The sequence below is a fragment of the Colias philodice genome, chromosome 25, assembly GCF_061535455.1.
Source record: "Colias philodice isolate Cphi_HAF_F1 chromosome 25, ilColPhil1 Martin Lab GWU primary, whole genome shotgun sequence".
NCBI classification, from domain to species: Eukaryota; Metazoa; Arthropoda; class Insecta; order Lepidoptera; family Pieridae; genus Colias; species Colias philodice.
Window position 1 is genome coordinate 5,317,615 of NC_143110.1, and position 16,602 is coordinate 5,334,216.

The 16,602-nt window shown below is 34.0% G+C and overlaps 1 protein-coding gene and 1 long non-coding RNA gene across 3 annotated transcripts in view; one reads left to right on the forward strand and one right to left on the reverse strand.

The window, feature by feature from the left end:
• The window catches only part of LOC149477387 (NACHT and WD repeat domain-containing protein 2), a 57,152-nt gene that overhangs the window by 13,789 nt on the left and 26,761 nt on the right, over positions 1-16,602 (reverse strand). Inside the window, exons 2-4 of one of the 2 annotated variants that reach the window (XM_089710694.1) lie at positions 1,384-1,526; positions 850-1,044; positions 289-456 (exon numbers count right to left, since the gene is read on the reverse strand). In XM_089710694.1, the coding sequence (XP_089566820.1) occupies positions 289-456; positions 850-1,044; positions 1,384-1,526 (506 nt within the window). Of the gene's footprint in view, positions 1-288; positions 457-849; positions 1,045-1,383; positions 1,548-16,602 lie in introns of both variants that reach the window. The other variant, XM_089710693.1, reaches the window with a different exon arrangement.
• Positions 8,850-10,874, forward strand: LOC149477388 (uncharacterized). The gene is made up of 3 exons (XR_016317660.1): positions 8,850-9,408; positions 9,536-9,597; positions 9,672-10,874. It is a non-coding gene; the product is annotated as an uncharacterized LOC149477388 (long non-coding RNA).

Below are 16,602 nucleotides of genomic sequence, written 5' to 3' on the forward strand. Positions count from 1 at the left end.
ACTGCTACGAGATTTTCTATTACGCTACACGTGCTACGAGATTTTCTATGACGCTACACGTGCTACGAGATTTTCTATTAAGCTACACGGCTACGAGATTTTCTATTAAGCTACACTGCTACGAGATTTTCTATTAAGCTACACTGCTACGAGATTTTCTATTACGCTACACGTGCTACGAGATTTTATATGACGCTACACGTGCTACGAGATTTTCTATTAAGCTACACGTTCTACGAGATTTTCCATAAAGCTACATGTGCTACGAGCAGCCCTTATCCAACTTACGTGCAAGTTCCGATATACAGAGCACAGGAAAGCGATGATCCCGCTGTTGTTCGAGCGGTGAACGCCAGTGCAGATCCGCTACGTGCACGCGCCAGCCGCGCTTGCGTGCGCGCAGGCGGAGCCGCGCCGCTACGCCGCAGTGCAACGCGCCCTTTTCTGCGCAACAATCTGGGGAAAATGCATAATTGACAAGTTAGATCTTTATTATTATTTTATGTGGTAATCTCGCAGATTTACTTATAATCAACAATAGAAATCACTGTGACAATATTTTAGTTTATCGATTTTGGTCGTTAGTGATAACATGCATACTACGATATCTTTCAGGAGAAAAATTACTCCGTTTCTGTGATATTTACCAATTTATAATATGTGGATAATTGTATGAGCAGTATTCAAAAAAACGCATATTTTACAAACTACATTTATTATTACTACATTCATTATATTATAAAAACTACATTTTTTACGTTTGTAGACCATTATAATCGCTATATTTTTGTTTTATGGAAAGCTAAAACATGATTTGATGGTTCAGCAAAATTACGGTTGTCCACTCACCCTGCGAATCCGCCGCACACACATATATCAGCATGGCCCTCCGCTTCCTGGCTCGCTGGCTACTGCTCTTGCCCAGCAGGTACGCCCTATGCTCCTCCGAGAGAGCCGACACATTCGCCGGCATAGGAGGGCCCACGCCTACCACCTCCTCGCGTGGTGACGCACATGCTTGCGGTGATGATAGCGAGATGGAATCTGAAATGAAGTATGGATTATCGATAAAATGTATAGGATTACGCGAAAATGGTAATGATAAGTGGCACTTGACTTTTTTGTAGGTATAGTAGATTAGTAGTTTTATTAAGCCTTTGAAAATTAATAAATCAAAACAGATATATACCATAGAAAAGCTACGAAGCTACTAGATACGAAAACTATATTATAAACACACACTCTTTAAAGTACTAATTGAGAATCTTCCGTCATTTAGGAAACGTCGAGTGAGAAGACGATTCATTTAAGTATATTAAAATTTTGTGAAACAATAATGAATGTAATAAAACACATTTGAGTACAAGTAATTATCTAACTTACCAGAGACGCTGGATCCAATCTGTGCTCTAGGCCCTTTAAGTTGCGGCTTCTTGTCCTTAAAGGAGGGGGCTGGCTCGAGCAACTCCTGCGCAGGCTCCGCCGCAGCGTCGAACGACGGCTTGGTGACGCGGTACGGCGGGGACCTGCGGGCGCAGCAGTTCGGTCTACTCTATGTTATTATGCTTTTTTGTTGAAGAATATAATATGTGTTTTGTCTATTTGTTATAAAATATGAGAACGTTATGAAATAGTTCTATTGCAGGGAAATAGGCCTCTTATAACTAAAAGAAAGTAACCTAAACTTGCGATTCTAACGAGTACCTAACTACTAAATATACCTTATACATACAGTTTTATTTTAAGCGAACGAAATTTAAAAAAAATCTTAAACAACACCTTGATGATATTATTTTAAACCCGGTCTATAATTATTATTATCCGTAGTAATTATCGAAGTAAAATTTTAAACAATCTGACACCGCAAAGTTTACATTAAAAGGGGATTGTTAACGTTTATTTCCTCAAATATCATGTTAAAAGGCTTTGTAAAACTTTTAAACGACTATTGCCGCTCCTTAAAAACATCTTTCGCCCGACAAGAGCCTCATTTAAGTTTCCAAAGTCTTTGTAAAATGTTACAGACTTAATGAAAAATCTTTGGAGTTTATTCCTTCGAGTATCTAATGTTGTTTCTATTTAGTCAATAATTTTAGATATACCTAACACCTAAATAGTGAAAAAGTAAAGATATCTGAAGTTCAGTTATTGGTTACATAGTTTGGTAGTTTAACTATTTGTCATTTATTTAAGAACAGCTATAAGTTTGAATATTAACATGTAGGAAATACCTACGTATAACATAACAATACCATTAATTTGCACTTTTGATCGAGTATAATTTCAGATATTTTCCTTATTGTTGCAAACTTTAATAGAGAATACTTATTTATCAAGGCTCTTTACCTTTACCAACATGTTAAGTTTTCTTAACATATATTATATGTGCTAAAAGATATCTCTACATAGAGCCTAGAGCCTAGAGATGAAATTGCAAAGATATATCACTATAGTTATATGCGACATATTTCAATATGATATAATCAATCACTGAAAACATGAACCTATCAGATCCTCTATATTATATTACGGGCAAAGCTTTTAGTATGAGTAAATATTTATCATCGACACTCAGCTGATTGGGGCGAAAGGGGTACAATAGTAATAGGGCTGGCTATTGTTAGTATCTAAATTGAAATCTAACTAGCTAAGCATTGTTTTATAATATTCATTTATATTATATCTATACTAATATTATAAAGCTGAAGAGATTTTTGTTTGCTGTAATGCGCAAATCTCAGGAACTAATGTTTCGATTGGAAAAATTCTTTCAGTGTTAGATAGCCCATTTATTGAGGAAGGCTACATATCATCACGCTATAACCAATAGTGCGGAGCAATGCGGCTAAAACCACAGGGCACAACTAGATATTGGATAAATTTAACTTCTTGCCAAAGGTTTTTTTGTCACAAGAATACATTTTATTTATGATCACTTTTACAACGAGAAATTTTTCGTTTAACTTTACGATAACATTAAAATGTATATATTATATTTTGCACTGAAATTGCATACGAAAATTATTCGAGAAGCTGAAATAACTCGAACTTTAAGCAGGGATAGAATTCACGTCCCAAAATTCTATGCAAGCTAAAGTAGCCGGTAGAGCTATGAATATGGAATTTCAACAATGTTAGGCATATATACTAATAACTTTACGAGAATTTATGTGTGTTTAATATCAAAGTGTAGTAAATCTATACTAATATTATAAATGCGAAAGTAACTCTGTCTGTCTGTCTGTTACTCAATCACGCCTTAACTACTGAACCAATTTGCACGAAATTTGGTATAGAGATATTTTGATACCCGAGAAAGGACATAGGATAGGTTTATCCCGGAAATCCTACGGGAACGGGTTTTTCTTTGGAAACGCGGGCGAAGCCGCGGGCGGAAAGCTAGTATATTATAATTTATACTACGCTTGGTCTCAAGGTTAATGGATACCTAGATATCGTAATTAAATGTAAGTTAACTATTGATTAAGTTAACTGTTAACTGTGCAAAAATAACTGTATTGTACTATGAAAGCATGACATACGTAGTTAATGTTGAAATTCAAGGTACAAATACAAGTTGATGTGAATAAATTATGTATCAGAAAAGGATAACGCAAATTTTTATTTAAGAGACAAAACTGCAATTATATAAAAATAGCATTAACATCAAAAGTATCAGGTTCGATAAACTGTCAGGTAAATTTTTCCATACCAAACATTATTTGAAAAACATTTCCGAAAAATAAGTCTGTACCTAATCTATATCAGATTGATAGCTACTAAAATAGCCAATTTTGCCTACATCTCAAATCCGACAAACAAACCAATAAAGTATACACATATTATACTATAGTATATTGTACTACACAGTATACATACTTCTAAATCCATAGCTACAGGGTACAGGCGTGGCAGGGGGACGGGCGCTTACGTCATCAATGACGTCATCGTGACGCGGTGCCGACCTACTTCGAGCTTACGACTATGTACAAAGCTCGGCTGTTTACTTTTAAAATGAAATACCCATTCCAGCTGTGTATAGTGATAGCGCTCGGAAAATATTTAATTATTTGTGTTAGCGTGTCCGCAGAGGTTGTGTGATTTTATGTGATAATAATGAATCGCGGCTGTATTACGTGTACGGGAGGAAAGTCATGAAATTCGTATGAAGCTAACCTGTGCAAAAAATAACAGATTTTAATTTTCGGTGTCTAATTTGCTTAAGTACTGTTTATTTAGGTAGAGTCGTGCGGTGCATGGAAAATTTTCTACATATGAACATTTTGAAAATTATATAACTAATGAAGAGTGGAATTGCTAGATAAAAAATATTATTACTGCTATGTAAAAAATATTAATATGAAAATGTACCTATTGGTAGGACATCTAGTATCGTACGTATACCTAACCTATGTGCTTTTTAAAAATTATAAATCTACCGATTCATTACTGGGTAATAATGTCACTGAGAGTCTATTTAACACTTTTTGATGTCAATTTTCAAAATTTATAGAGAAGTTGCGACCGGCCCAAGACCGGCCATAAAAGTAATAAAAATAATATTTAATGACACTAACACACTATTTGTCGTTATAAATATATCTACCGAGATGATTAACTGCATGTTATTTATTTGACGTATAGCTTATCATGCAATATTTATAGTTAATCCCAATTTACTGGATATTATAAATGAAGATGCACGACCTTCAATTACTTAGAGCTCTATATTTTTTATATTACACTAGAGGTGTAGTAGTTGATTTTATTTGTGTATCATTTTAGTGATTCCGAAAACTTTAGATCGTCGATGGTTAAGATTCTGTGTTGGTACTCCGAATGATCTTGATACTTTTCAAACTTTTTACTGACTGGTTACAAAAACGGAAGTATCAAAACTGACAAATTCGCTATATTTTCCACAATAACAGTGTTCATACGTGCTATGCGCACACGCACATGAGAGCACAGTTGAGAGTCCAATTAGTCATACTGTCTGTGTTGTTTACATGTTATGTAAATCGCTCATTTACATCCACATGCCTCTGACGTAGTCATAACAATTAGATACAGAACTATTATTGTACGCTTTTAAAAGGTTAGTGAATTCGTTATTATTGAGATTTGCTAGTTTTTGAGTAATCTATACTTATATCTATATATATAAAACTCAAAGGTGACTGATATAGTGATCTATCAACGCACAGCCCAAACCACTGGACGGAACTGGCTGAAATTTGGCATGCAGGTAGATGTTAGGACGGAGGCGTCCCCTAAGAAAGGATTTTGATCAATTCTACCCCCAAGGGGATAAAATAGGGGATGAAAATTTGTATCATGTTTATTTATCTTTTCCACGCAGGCGAAGCTGCGGGCAACAGCTAGTTACATATAAAGCTGAAGAGTTTGTTTGGTTGAACGCGCTATTCTCAGGAACGATGTGTTAAATTATTATTAACAAAAATAATCTTTCACTGTTAGGTAGCCCATTTATCGAGGAAGGCAATAGGCTATAGGTATATCTTCACGCGACTACCAATACGAACGGAGTAACGCGGGTAAAACCGCGGGGACAGCTAGTGTAGTAATTTGCTCTTTGCTCCACTACAATTTACGAGTTAGATATATAAAAGAAAAAAAAACGTATGAACGTATGTTGATAGGGTAGCGATACCCTATCAACATATGTATGAAATAATCTTATATATAAAAATACAAATATATCAATAATCTTATATATAATAACTCGAGAACGGCTGAATCGATTTCGATAATTCTTTTCTTATTATATTCCTTGAAGTACGAGGATAGTTCTTATGTAGAGAAAACGTAAACATGTACCACGGGCGAAGCCGGGGCGGACCGCTAGTATCAGGATAAAAGAATTGTATGTTAATCCAAACTTTCCTTGACTTTCTTCTTTGGTATACGGTATACCTAATTTAACATGTTTCAGAACAATAGAGTACTTTGAAAATATCTGGACTACTACAATTTTAAACCTACCAGTCACTAGCATTCATAAAGGTATCACCTACAACTATTTTCCGAATTAAAAAAGACGTGTGGCACTCGGGGACTGCCGCGGTAAAGCTGTTGCATAGCATGCCTTCAAGCCACACCTCCGCGCCCGTCGGAGTGGGGAGCGTGAGGTTTTTCGTTACGGAATTTCTCGATTCGGTCCCCGCGCTCAGGGCCCGCGATAGAAGCTATGCAATAGCTTAAAAAGCATAAGGTACCCCTGGAAGTCTGGCTAGCAGTTTCAAAGACCTAACTAACGAATTAATGCATAAATTATCCTCATTCTATGTAGGTAACCCGCAAAGCGTGTAGATAAAATCACAACGATATCCTTACTTAAGGTAATTTCTTAATAAGCTCCAGTAATCTGGATTCAAATCTTAATTGCTTAATTACAATACGTACTTAAGCAAATAAGAACGCTTTGACCTCATTTCAAGATCGAGAGATAATTTTCCTTTTGTTACCGCTTAATTACTAAAATATCAAGATTGTTGGAACTTTGCTAAATGTTTTTGTGCTTGACGCAGCGCACGATTTGTTATCGTGGTTTCATTTTTATTTGACTGCAACAAAAATAATAATAAAAAAACTGGAAATATAGGTAAATGTCTAAAATATTTTAAAATTCATTAGTACTAGCTGTAGACCGGGAGATACTGACACAAAATTTCGAGTCATTTGTAACAAGGATGGCGGTTCTACAGGGGTCTTAGTACGCAATGACAAAAAGAAAAATGATGGTGTGAACGCTGGTACCGGTGGCTTAGTCGCGTGGGCGTTTGTCGAACTCGTCGGAAAAATAGCGAAAGTCAAACGATTTGTAACACAAAAATTTTAGAATTTACCGATAGCCCATAAAAAAGTAGTAGGCGGTAGTGTCATGCCATACTTTTCCGGTGTGACTTACAGCCCGCCATACCGATGCCAATGTGTTGATTTAAATAAAACAATCATTCAACCATTTGTACCAGGCTAACTTTTGCACAGGTAACTATCGTCGTGCAGCCATTTACGAAAATCGCCATGCCATACTTTTCGGACGATTCCAAAGGGTCGCCATACCGCCGAAAATCTGCAAAAAATTTTTATTTCGCCAAACTTTTTGTACCAGTATTGCATTTGGATTTTTGGAGAGTATTTGATAAAATGTGATCATTATTATATTTGCCATACTTCTAGTAGGGGGAAAAAGTGCTGTCATACTTGAAAACTTAATTTATTATTAATTTATATAAGTGAAGATTTCCAACACATAGATCTTTGAAATTTTGTATTTATATTTGTTGATCCTCAAACTTACAGGAAAAATAAGTGCCATACTGTTACAAATCGTTTGACTTTCGCTATTTTCCGACGAGTTCGACTAACGCCCACGCGACTAAGCCGCCGGTACCAGCGTTCACGCCATCGTTTTTCTTTTTGTCATTGCGTACTAAGACCCCTGTAGAACCGCCATCCTGTTACAAATGACTCGAAATTTTGTGTCAGTATCTCCCGGTCTACTGCCAGAGATGACGATTTTCTGTCCTGTTTTCGAGTTGCCTTTCCAACCTTCCTTATTCTTAAAAACTTCGCCGTTCTCGAGTTTTACGCTTAGCAACAAAGTTGGCAAGTCTTTTCTATTACTTATATAGTTTTGAGCATCGCTACAGGAAATTGTACGATTTTTTTCTATTTATTTGTTAACTAATCTCCATTGAAATTAGATTTATAAGAAGTACCTACAGCACATTACAAAAAGCACTTTAAATCGAATGAATCATACAAACGAAACATTCCTCTTTAAAAATGATCTAAAAAAACGTTGAAAATAAACAGACTGGGTGTCGCGCGTATGAATCAAGATTAAAAATAATAAAATAAAGATGGCGGCTTGTTAACAGCTGTTACGAATGAGGTGCAGGTGAAAATGCGCTTTGATGCTGTGCCAGCTCTTTGCGAGTGATTTCCGTATTAGATTGATCAATGAATAGGGTAATTGCGCCTGTTCGCGTCCACTTAGTGCAGTTGGAAAGTTTGAAGGAGAAAATAAAAATGTTCCAGAACAAATTTCAACTCAAAATTTATGTAACGTGTTCATTACATAGTCTATTTTAAGATTTACTTTCAATTGTGTTGGAAATATCATGTTGTTTTTATTTATCTAGACAAATAGCAGAATTAGGCGTTTTACCCAGTTCGCGTCCAAAAATTCCAGTTTGCGTCCACCCGTGGACCAGTTCGCGTCCACCAGCTTAGAAAAGGAATTAAGAGTGTATTGGGTGATATTTTATCAGATAAATGCAAATAAAAATCAGATTTTAATAAATTATTTATTTATGAATATAGTTATTTAATAAAAACTGGCTAAATGCGAGTGGGACTCGCACACCGAGGGTTCCGTATTAACCTGTTTTTTTCATATGTTTTAACTGTAAATGATTATTTTTCAATGTTTCCCTTATTTGTGCTATAAGACGTTGCTTCGTACCAAACTTCAAGTGTCTGTGTTCACGTAAAGTACCCTGTAGGTTTTGATTCCCTTGCGAATGTAGAAATTTGCGAAAATTTGCAGCATAAACGGCTGTATCTTTTGATTGCTTTGGCTTATAAGTTTGATTTTTTCACTGCCTCAAGGGACCGTAGACTTGAGTATTCAATATAAATTTCAGCTTTATACCTCCACGCGTTATTGAAAAAAAGGGTCTTTACAGAAAGGCAGACACGCAGACGGACATACAGACGGACAGATATCAAAGTGATCCTACAAGGATTCCGGTTTTTCCTTTTGAGGTTCGGAACCCTAAAATCAACATCAACATTATTATTAAGGTGATGAATTAATTTTTCTAACATTTACGGCCCTTTTTAAACCTTCGTAATTTTTATATTATTAAAGTTGTCGTGATGAAAATTCTTGACAAGAAAGTTCAATAGTAACACAATACGTCTACCGTTTTAGAAACATGATTCCATGATATTTTCTCGATAGAAAAAAAATACAAAGTTCTCATTGTTATTTTTTTTTAATCTCTGGCATCTTCAAAATAACAAACGTAAAGTTACGACTTTTTGGATATTAACTATAAAACATACAACCTATACGTCTACCGATTTAGAATTTTGAAATATGCGATGGTTTTGAAATAAACAAGAAATACTTGAAATTAGCGCGCGACCAGCCAATATAGCGAGAGCCGCCCTGTACCTTCCTACCCCGATCGCTGCACGAGTCATTCCCGCTACGGCCGTCACACGGGGAACTTGTGTCGCTCGCGCCATCGTAAAAAAGGGTGACAACACAATAAGACAAAATGAGACAAATGGGGACAATAAAGAAAATAAGAAGAAGAAACATAAAGGTTGGAGGAAAAAGAATGCTTACAATTGGAACAAATTAATGAAGTAAGTTGGTTTTATTTTAAATTTGATGATGATTGTATTATAGACGATGTTTGATATGTACCCCTGTTTTAAGTACATAACGAATGTGTAAGATTTTTTTCATTTATAGCATAGATAATCTTTTCAGAAATCCGGAATCCAGAAGGAAAATAAACCCACTGATTGTTCACAATGTGAACCCACTCCTTCGTAAGTACCTTTATTCAGTCAAAAATGTATGTTATCAACGCTCTACTGGTTTTATCGCATGATTCCATTTTTAGCAAAAAGCAACAAAGTGTAAAGAAATAAAAAATCATGGTGAACTTAGTGGAAGTATGGCGGCCGTAATATGGAACAGGAGCTCATTGGAGTAGTATTATATTTAAAAAAATACGAAAAAATTTCAAGAATTACATTTCTTAGTAGGTGGTAGATAAGTATGTTGTATAAAGAATTTGATGTTGATATTTATTTCATTTATACTTACTACACCTGTGCGGGAAATTGCTTAGTACTAAAACAGGTTTATATTCATAATTACATAGTAATGTGAGTTTTCATTTCGAAAAATTTTGTGTATGTATATTTAATTGAGTTCCTGGGTGATCTGGAAATACAATTGGGCCTGGAAGATGGCGCTGCAGTCACTCCTCCTAATCACATGAACCGATTTGGATGAATATTTGTGTGCACATTTCATTGTTGTGGGATGATTGGTTGATTCGTTTTCACATTAGCTAATATTATGTATTTTTGTTGTAAACTTAATTTAATGTTTATAATACATTATTATTGGTATAAATAAGCCAGTGTTCGTCTCACATTGCTGTACCTGCCTACCTACCCTACCACGGCTTACTTTGTTCTGGCTATTTTATTTTGATTATTTGTAATGAATAATTACAATTATAATAGAGTGCAAAAAATAAATACATGCGTCAATATATTTTGTGTTTTTTTTAAACAATTTTTTTATTTAAAAAAATATCATTCCGACCGCGGCTTTGCCCGCGTGGAATTAGGTTATATCGTGAATCCTGTTTTTTCCCACAGAAGTGTTCAGTTCGGATAAAAAGTATCCTATGTGTAAATCCAGGCAATTAGCTATATTTTATCAAAATTGGTAATGTAGTCTTGACGTGATTAAGTAACAACTAACAAAAAAATATACAAATTAACATCCAAAGTTTCGCATCAGTTTTACTGTATTAGTGATATCTTCCACTCTTGACTTTGACTGAGAAGAATTAGGGTTTATAATTTCTTTCAGAAATAGTACCTTTCATTTCTGGGCATGATGTAATATCTACGTCAGCATCAAATTCTATCTAAATCAATTCAGTAGTCCGCGTTATTGAGTACCATTTCATTTTTTCAGAGTAACAATATTTTTTGTTATTTTAAAGATTATTTATAACCTGTATTATTTTGTAATAAAGTAAACATTACGAAATGATAATAATTATTAATAATGTCTAAGTAGTTGTTGAAAAGAAGATTATTTAATAAGCAAGAAAATAAAACCAATAAATCAACAATTAAATAAATGTATGACAATATTATAACTGTATGACGACTCCATACATGTTTGTCCCGAGTCGGCCAGCGGCAGCGCGGCGAGTTTGCAAGAATGACTTCGCGCACACCCGCGTTCGCGATAGCGAGCTATTAGACTCCGCCCGCCAAGCAGTGGATTTTTTTTTGTGTATCGTCTTAATATAATTCACTGTAAGAAAACTGGAAAAACTTATTTATATTTATCTTCTCATCAATAATAGAACTAAAAATTAACAAAAAACAAAGTTATGTTATGTAAATATGTAAATAATAATCAGTTCTATTAAGATTACCTACCTACCTTTTTTTTTAGTTTCTAATGAATTAAATTTCTTTTTTGTTTATACATATTATTTTCTTAAACACAGACTTATTGACTCTCATTCTCAAAGATACTAGTCTCATTCTTAGAATACCCATTTTAAAATGAAAAAATAGCATAAAAATTTGCTAATTTGAATGAAAATTTTAATTATCAACTTGTAGTCTTAGTGAAAAATTTACAATCTATTTTAAATTACATATTTTAACAAACAATTCATTGCTACGTAATGAAAAACAATGTGGACGCAATATGTTCTATTGTTATGCACTAAAGGTATAGTTTGCGCCCACCGTGGACGCAAAATGGAAGTTGTACAAATTCGGTGTAGTAATTCGCGTCCACCTTATTTTAGCTATTAATTGTAAAATAAATTAGCTGATTTATAATCCATACTATTCCATGTTTTGTTAGCAAAGTAAAGAAACAGTTACATATTCAAAAATTCACATTTAACAATAAGATACTTACCGTCAAACGCGACGCTGCGCACTATTTTTTTCTCAAAATCCCGCGCGTTTTAGCTCTCTCGTTTAATAGCCAAAATTAAATATTTTTTTAAATCGGATAGGCGGTGCGCAGGCATATTTTGAATATGTGTGCATGTCTCTTATACATTGAGGTATTATCGGAAATTTTTCTTATTACAGTTTTACTTAAAGTATACTTATTTTCGTGAATTTTCTAAAAGATATCCGCAAAATGGACGCGAATAGGCATGTGGACGCGAACAGGCGCAATGACCCTATATCTTTTAAGACTTTCATGCAAGCTCGTTATTGGAAGGATAGAAATTCTGTGTAGGTATTGAATAACTTGTACTTAACTTGTATATGTAGACTATACCTAGTGTACCTATCTATTAGATTATTTTATATTACTGCACCGATGCAATTGTACAATCCTACAAAGTTAGTGTATAGAAATTAAAACATACCTCGGTCATCATTAGTTATTAATCAATGAACTTTCGTCGTAATTTATTTATATATTCTCTTAGAGAAGCAAAATCAATTTACAGATAAACTATAAATTACCAATTACTCACGAAATTTTTCTGTTATATTTTTGAAGCCTGTGCATAATAAATTGTATTTAATTCCATTATATAATATATGTATAATGGTCGGTAATTTATATTATGAAGATTTAATTAATTTTCATCGTTATGAAAGTCAATATTTGCCAGCACTTCCAATAAGGTTGGAACAACAGCTAATAACTTAAAATTACCTCATGTAGCTGACAAATAAACCGTCCTTCAGTTTTGGTTAGGGAGCCAGGTGCAAATTTGGTTAACTATTTCCTCTCAAGAGATAATTCGTCAGACGCATGAGAGTATAGTATTATAAAGCCTCGTGAACGTCAGCTGGCGCTCGGTTGGGGGGGTGAGCGGTTGTAGCCTCCCACGCACATAGGAAAAAAAATACATTCATTCATTCATTTCCTCTCAGCTAAAAATTTGTCAAATTGTAGCTAACCCAATATCTCAACGAAAAAAAATAGTCAGCTGGTTACAACATGGTGTATTATACGTCAGCTGGTGTCTCGAACATGAAAGTTAAATTTAAAGAAAAATTTATTTTCCGTTATTTCCTCTCAAACAAAAATTTACCTGATGATAGCTTATATGTAACTGTGGATAAATATATATGTCAGCTGGCTGTATCTTGGTGGAAAAACCGTCAGCTGATACGGGAGGCTACAACCGCTCTTCCCCCCAACCGAGCTCCAGCTGACGTTCACGAGGCTTCATAATACTATACTTTGATGCATTTTACTAATTACCGCTTGAGAGGAACTTGGTCATAAAATCTGCTGCTGGCTCCCGGACCATTTAAGTGAAAGAACTCCACTATTTCATGGAAACTATCTATCCATTTTTGGTCTTAAAAACAAAGCATTTATTCAACAACACATCCCACAGGCCGTCCCGACTGTGGTTTCTGTTTGTGCAAATTCTCCTCTAAAATGTGGAAAGTCAAAGCGGATTTCCCAAATATTTCGCTAGAGCATAAAAGCTGACAATAATTTGAGCGAATACTCTGAACTTTTGACAAGCACGATGGCCCCGGAAAATATTTATAGTGGAGCCAATTTAAAGTTATAAACAGACGTTCGAATTTGGTACGGACCGCACCGTGACCTTGGTGCGCTCCGGACCATATTCGATCATGTGTACAGTGGTCCGCCGGACATAATTATTATTATTGACGGTACGGTTGGTTCGATGGTTTTTTCATCCGAACTTGGTGCGGACCGTACCAAATTCGCGCGTGTGGACGGGCGATCGCACCGGACAGCGCATTAGTCATAGACTATATACTTAATTACTTATTACAGCTTTAGTCATAGTTCTACCGCCAAACAAAACGGACGTCGGTCGATCGTTATCAATGGCGATGGCGTCGGATGACGTGGCTAATACTGAAAAAAGATTAATAATATGACTGCATATGTCTGAATGAATCCCTGTCTTTTAAATATAATTTTGCCCATTCTTTTCTCTTCGTTTTCTTCTTTTCAATGGTTGTAACTTGTACTTGTACTTGTACCAAAAGAAGCCTTGAACTGAGGTCTACATGTGAAAAAAATACAACATTCTAACCACGAATTTATTACGAGAAATAGATTTTCAAGAAATTTGGTTTGATTTTTAATGAGATTACTATGATCAATGCTCGAAATATTCACAAAAAAAGGAGATTAATTTGTATTAATTTGATATTATTGAATTGTCTTATAAATCTAAGATATTTTTTTGTTCAGTTAATTTATTACATATAAAGATTATGTACCTACATATAATAATATATTGAAATATCGACTATAACTAACGACTAAAACATAAACAAAAACTTGGTAATAGATAGATGATATATACATATAATTTTGTTTACTAGGGACAACCCTGACATTATTTGAAAATCTATATCTCGTAATAACTTCGTGGCTAGAATGTGGTATTTTTGTCACATGTAGAACTCAGTTCAAGGTTTCTTTTGGTACTAAACAGAGCTTCTACTAACGCCTGCATATAATATAAAAAAATAAAAACGAAAATCAGTAAAAATTACAATACTTTCGCCTCTATCATCGACAATATCGAAAATTTCAAAAAGGGATAATTTGCGCCTTTAATCTATTCATATATTAGCAACGTAATAAATTATCTAGTCACTAGTGTATCTATTTTTAAATACGAATTTATTTAGCTCAGTCGGCCGCGAAAATTCCAATATTTTAAATGTTTTTTTAAAAATCGTAAATTTAATCATAATTTTTAAACAAAGAATATTTTCTTTGTGCGGCAATGCCTGGACGGATAGCCGAAACCGATTGAATATTGAAACTGTAAAGGCGAAGCTGCAAATTAATTAAATGTAATTTTAAATTATCGTGCAAAGATTTTTATACATTCGCTTTAGAAAATGAAGAGCTATTAAAAGCTGTTTCTTCCAACAGCAAATATAAATGCCAAAAATAAATTTTCTCTATTTAACATTGCTGTTTTAATTATCTCCCGTAAAAAATAACTAAAACTCGTATTTTTGATGCTGTTAACCCTTAAATCAAATACTGGCAACCCTAGGTGCGGTGCGGTCGTGTGGCGAGTCGATCGCACCGCACGAGTACGGTGGTCCGGTCGCACCAGTTCGAACGTCTGTTTATAATTTAATAGGCAACATTTGACGTCTATTAATTTTATCTTCATAGGGTGGTAACCTGCATAAAAACATCGATTAAAGTGAATTAATCGATACGGACTTGAAACATTTGTCAATCGAACTTGAAACACATGTCAATAATTTATGATAATTTTTATTCCCAAGTAATCAATGCATTCGATTCTAGATGTCTGATTTCGATTTTTAGAGTAACGTCTCTGGTATTTAAAAAGAAAAAAGGTTTATTGACACAAAATTGTAGCGACGTCAGTTCTTTAAATCAGAAATTGTTTATTATGTTTAGAATTGTTTATCAGTAAAATCAAATCCTAAAATTACTTATATCGGTCATTATTATAATAAATATGTAATCGTAATTGAAAAAAGTTAAGCAAATGTGCAGTTCTAACAAAACGAAATATCATGTTATTCTATGTTGTCGTTACTTACTAGGTTACGTTGTTGAATTTTGTTGAACTGTCAAATGTTGCCTATTAAAATGGCTCTACTATAATTACTATTGTTGCAAATTGGTTTATCGCACAACGAACTATTGTGTTTATAGATTTTAAAGTTAATTTGGTGTAAAATTAAGTTTGTAGGTATGTTATTTTAGAGGCATTTTATGATGTAGGTACACAGTAACCTACATTTAAAAAAAATGTGTGCGTGTACTAGTGTACACACGTAAGAAGTGAAACTTCTGTATGACCTTATTGTTCAAAAAATAATTCACTATATACAACTTTACAGAAATACGTCGAATCACGCGTGTAAGAAAAAGATGGCGCGTAACGGAAAAATGTCACGCGTAACGTAAAAATGTTACACTAAATTTTTTTCACAACCCCGATATAGAAGTTTCACTTCAATTGTTTTCAACGTTATAAAAATGTGTATAGTATAATAGTATTGTTTCCTGCAATTATACTGAATCTTCTCCATAATAAAATGCTATTGTTCTAGTAGAAATAAATGTAAAATGCTTTACCAATGTAATGAAATGGAAACTTCTACCCTATTTACTATTTGTACGAAGTCTAATCAAGAGAAAGTGGATACAATTTGAATAAAAGAAACAAGCATTTATTTGAACATACGTTAAATGGGAAAGGTCAGAATTCACACGTGTTTTATTGATAGGTACTAATTTATCACTATTTTTAAAAAAAATTATAAATTTTCAGAATTCAGCAAAAAAAATTAAATTGAAAGTCTGTTTGACTGTCTGCTTTTAGGACTAAAGTACATCACGGTTTGGATGAAATTTGCAAATTGCAACCCCTAAATGCCTGAAATATAAGGATTGTGTTTTTCGGTTTTGTTCACGGGTGAAACCACGGGGCACAATTGATTCAAATACTAACTAAACTAAACTACTTGCTTAATACTTTATACATCTTCGTGTAGGCGACTACATATTATATTAATCGCAGATTAAAATGTATGTTATTCTTACGACCCAATTGTTCCAAGGCAGGTACATATGTAACAAGTAAAACTAGATTGTATTTATGTACCTTGTTAATATTAATTCTTACTGAAGTAACACGTAAGGCTATAACTTGAACTTTTTTATTTATACCATGTTTTATAAATTTGTGAACTTTTATAAAAAAACGTAGTAAAAACATGGTTTGTGCGGCAGGTAATAATATGTGATAT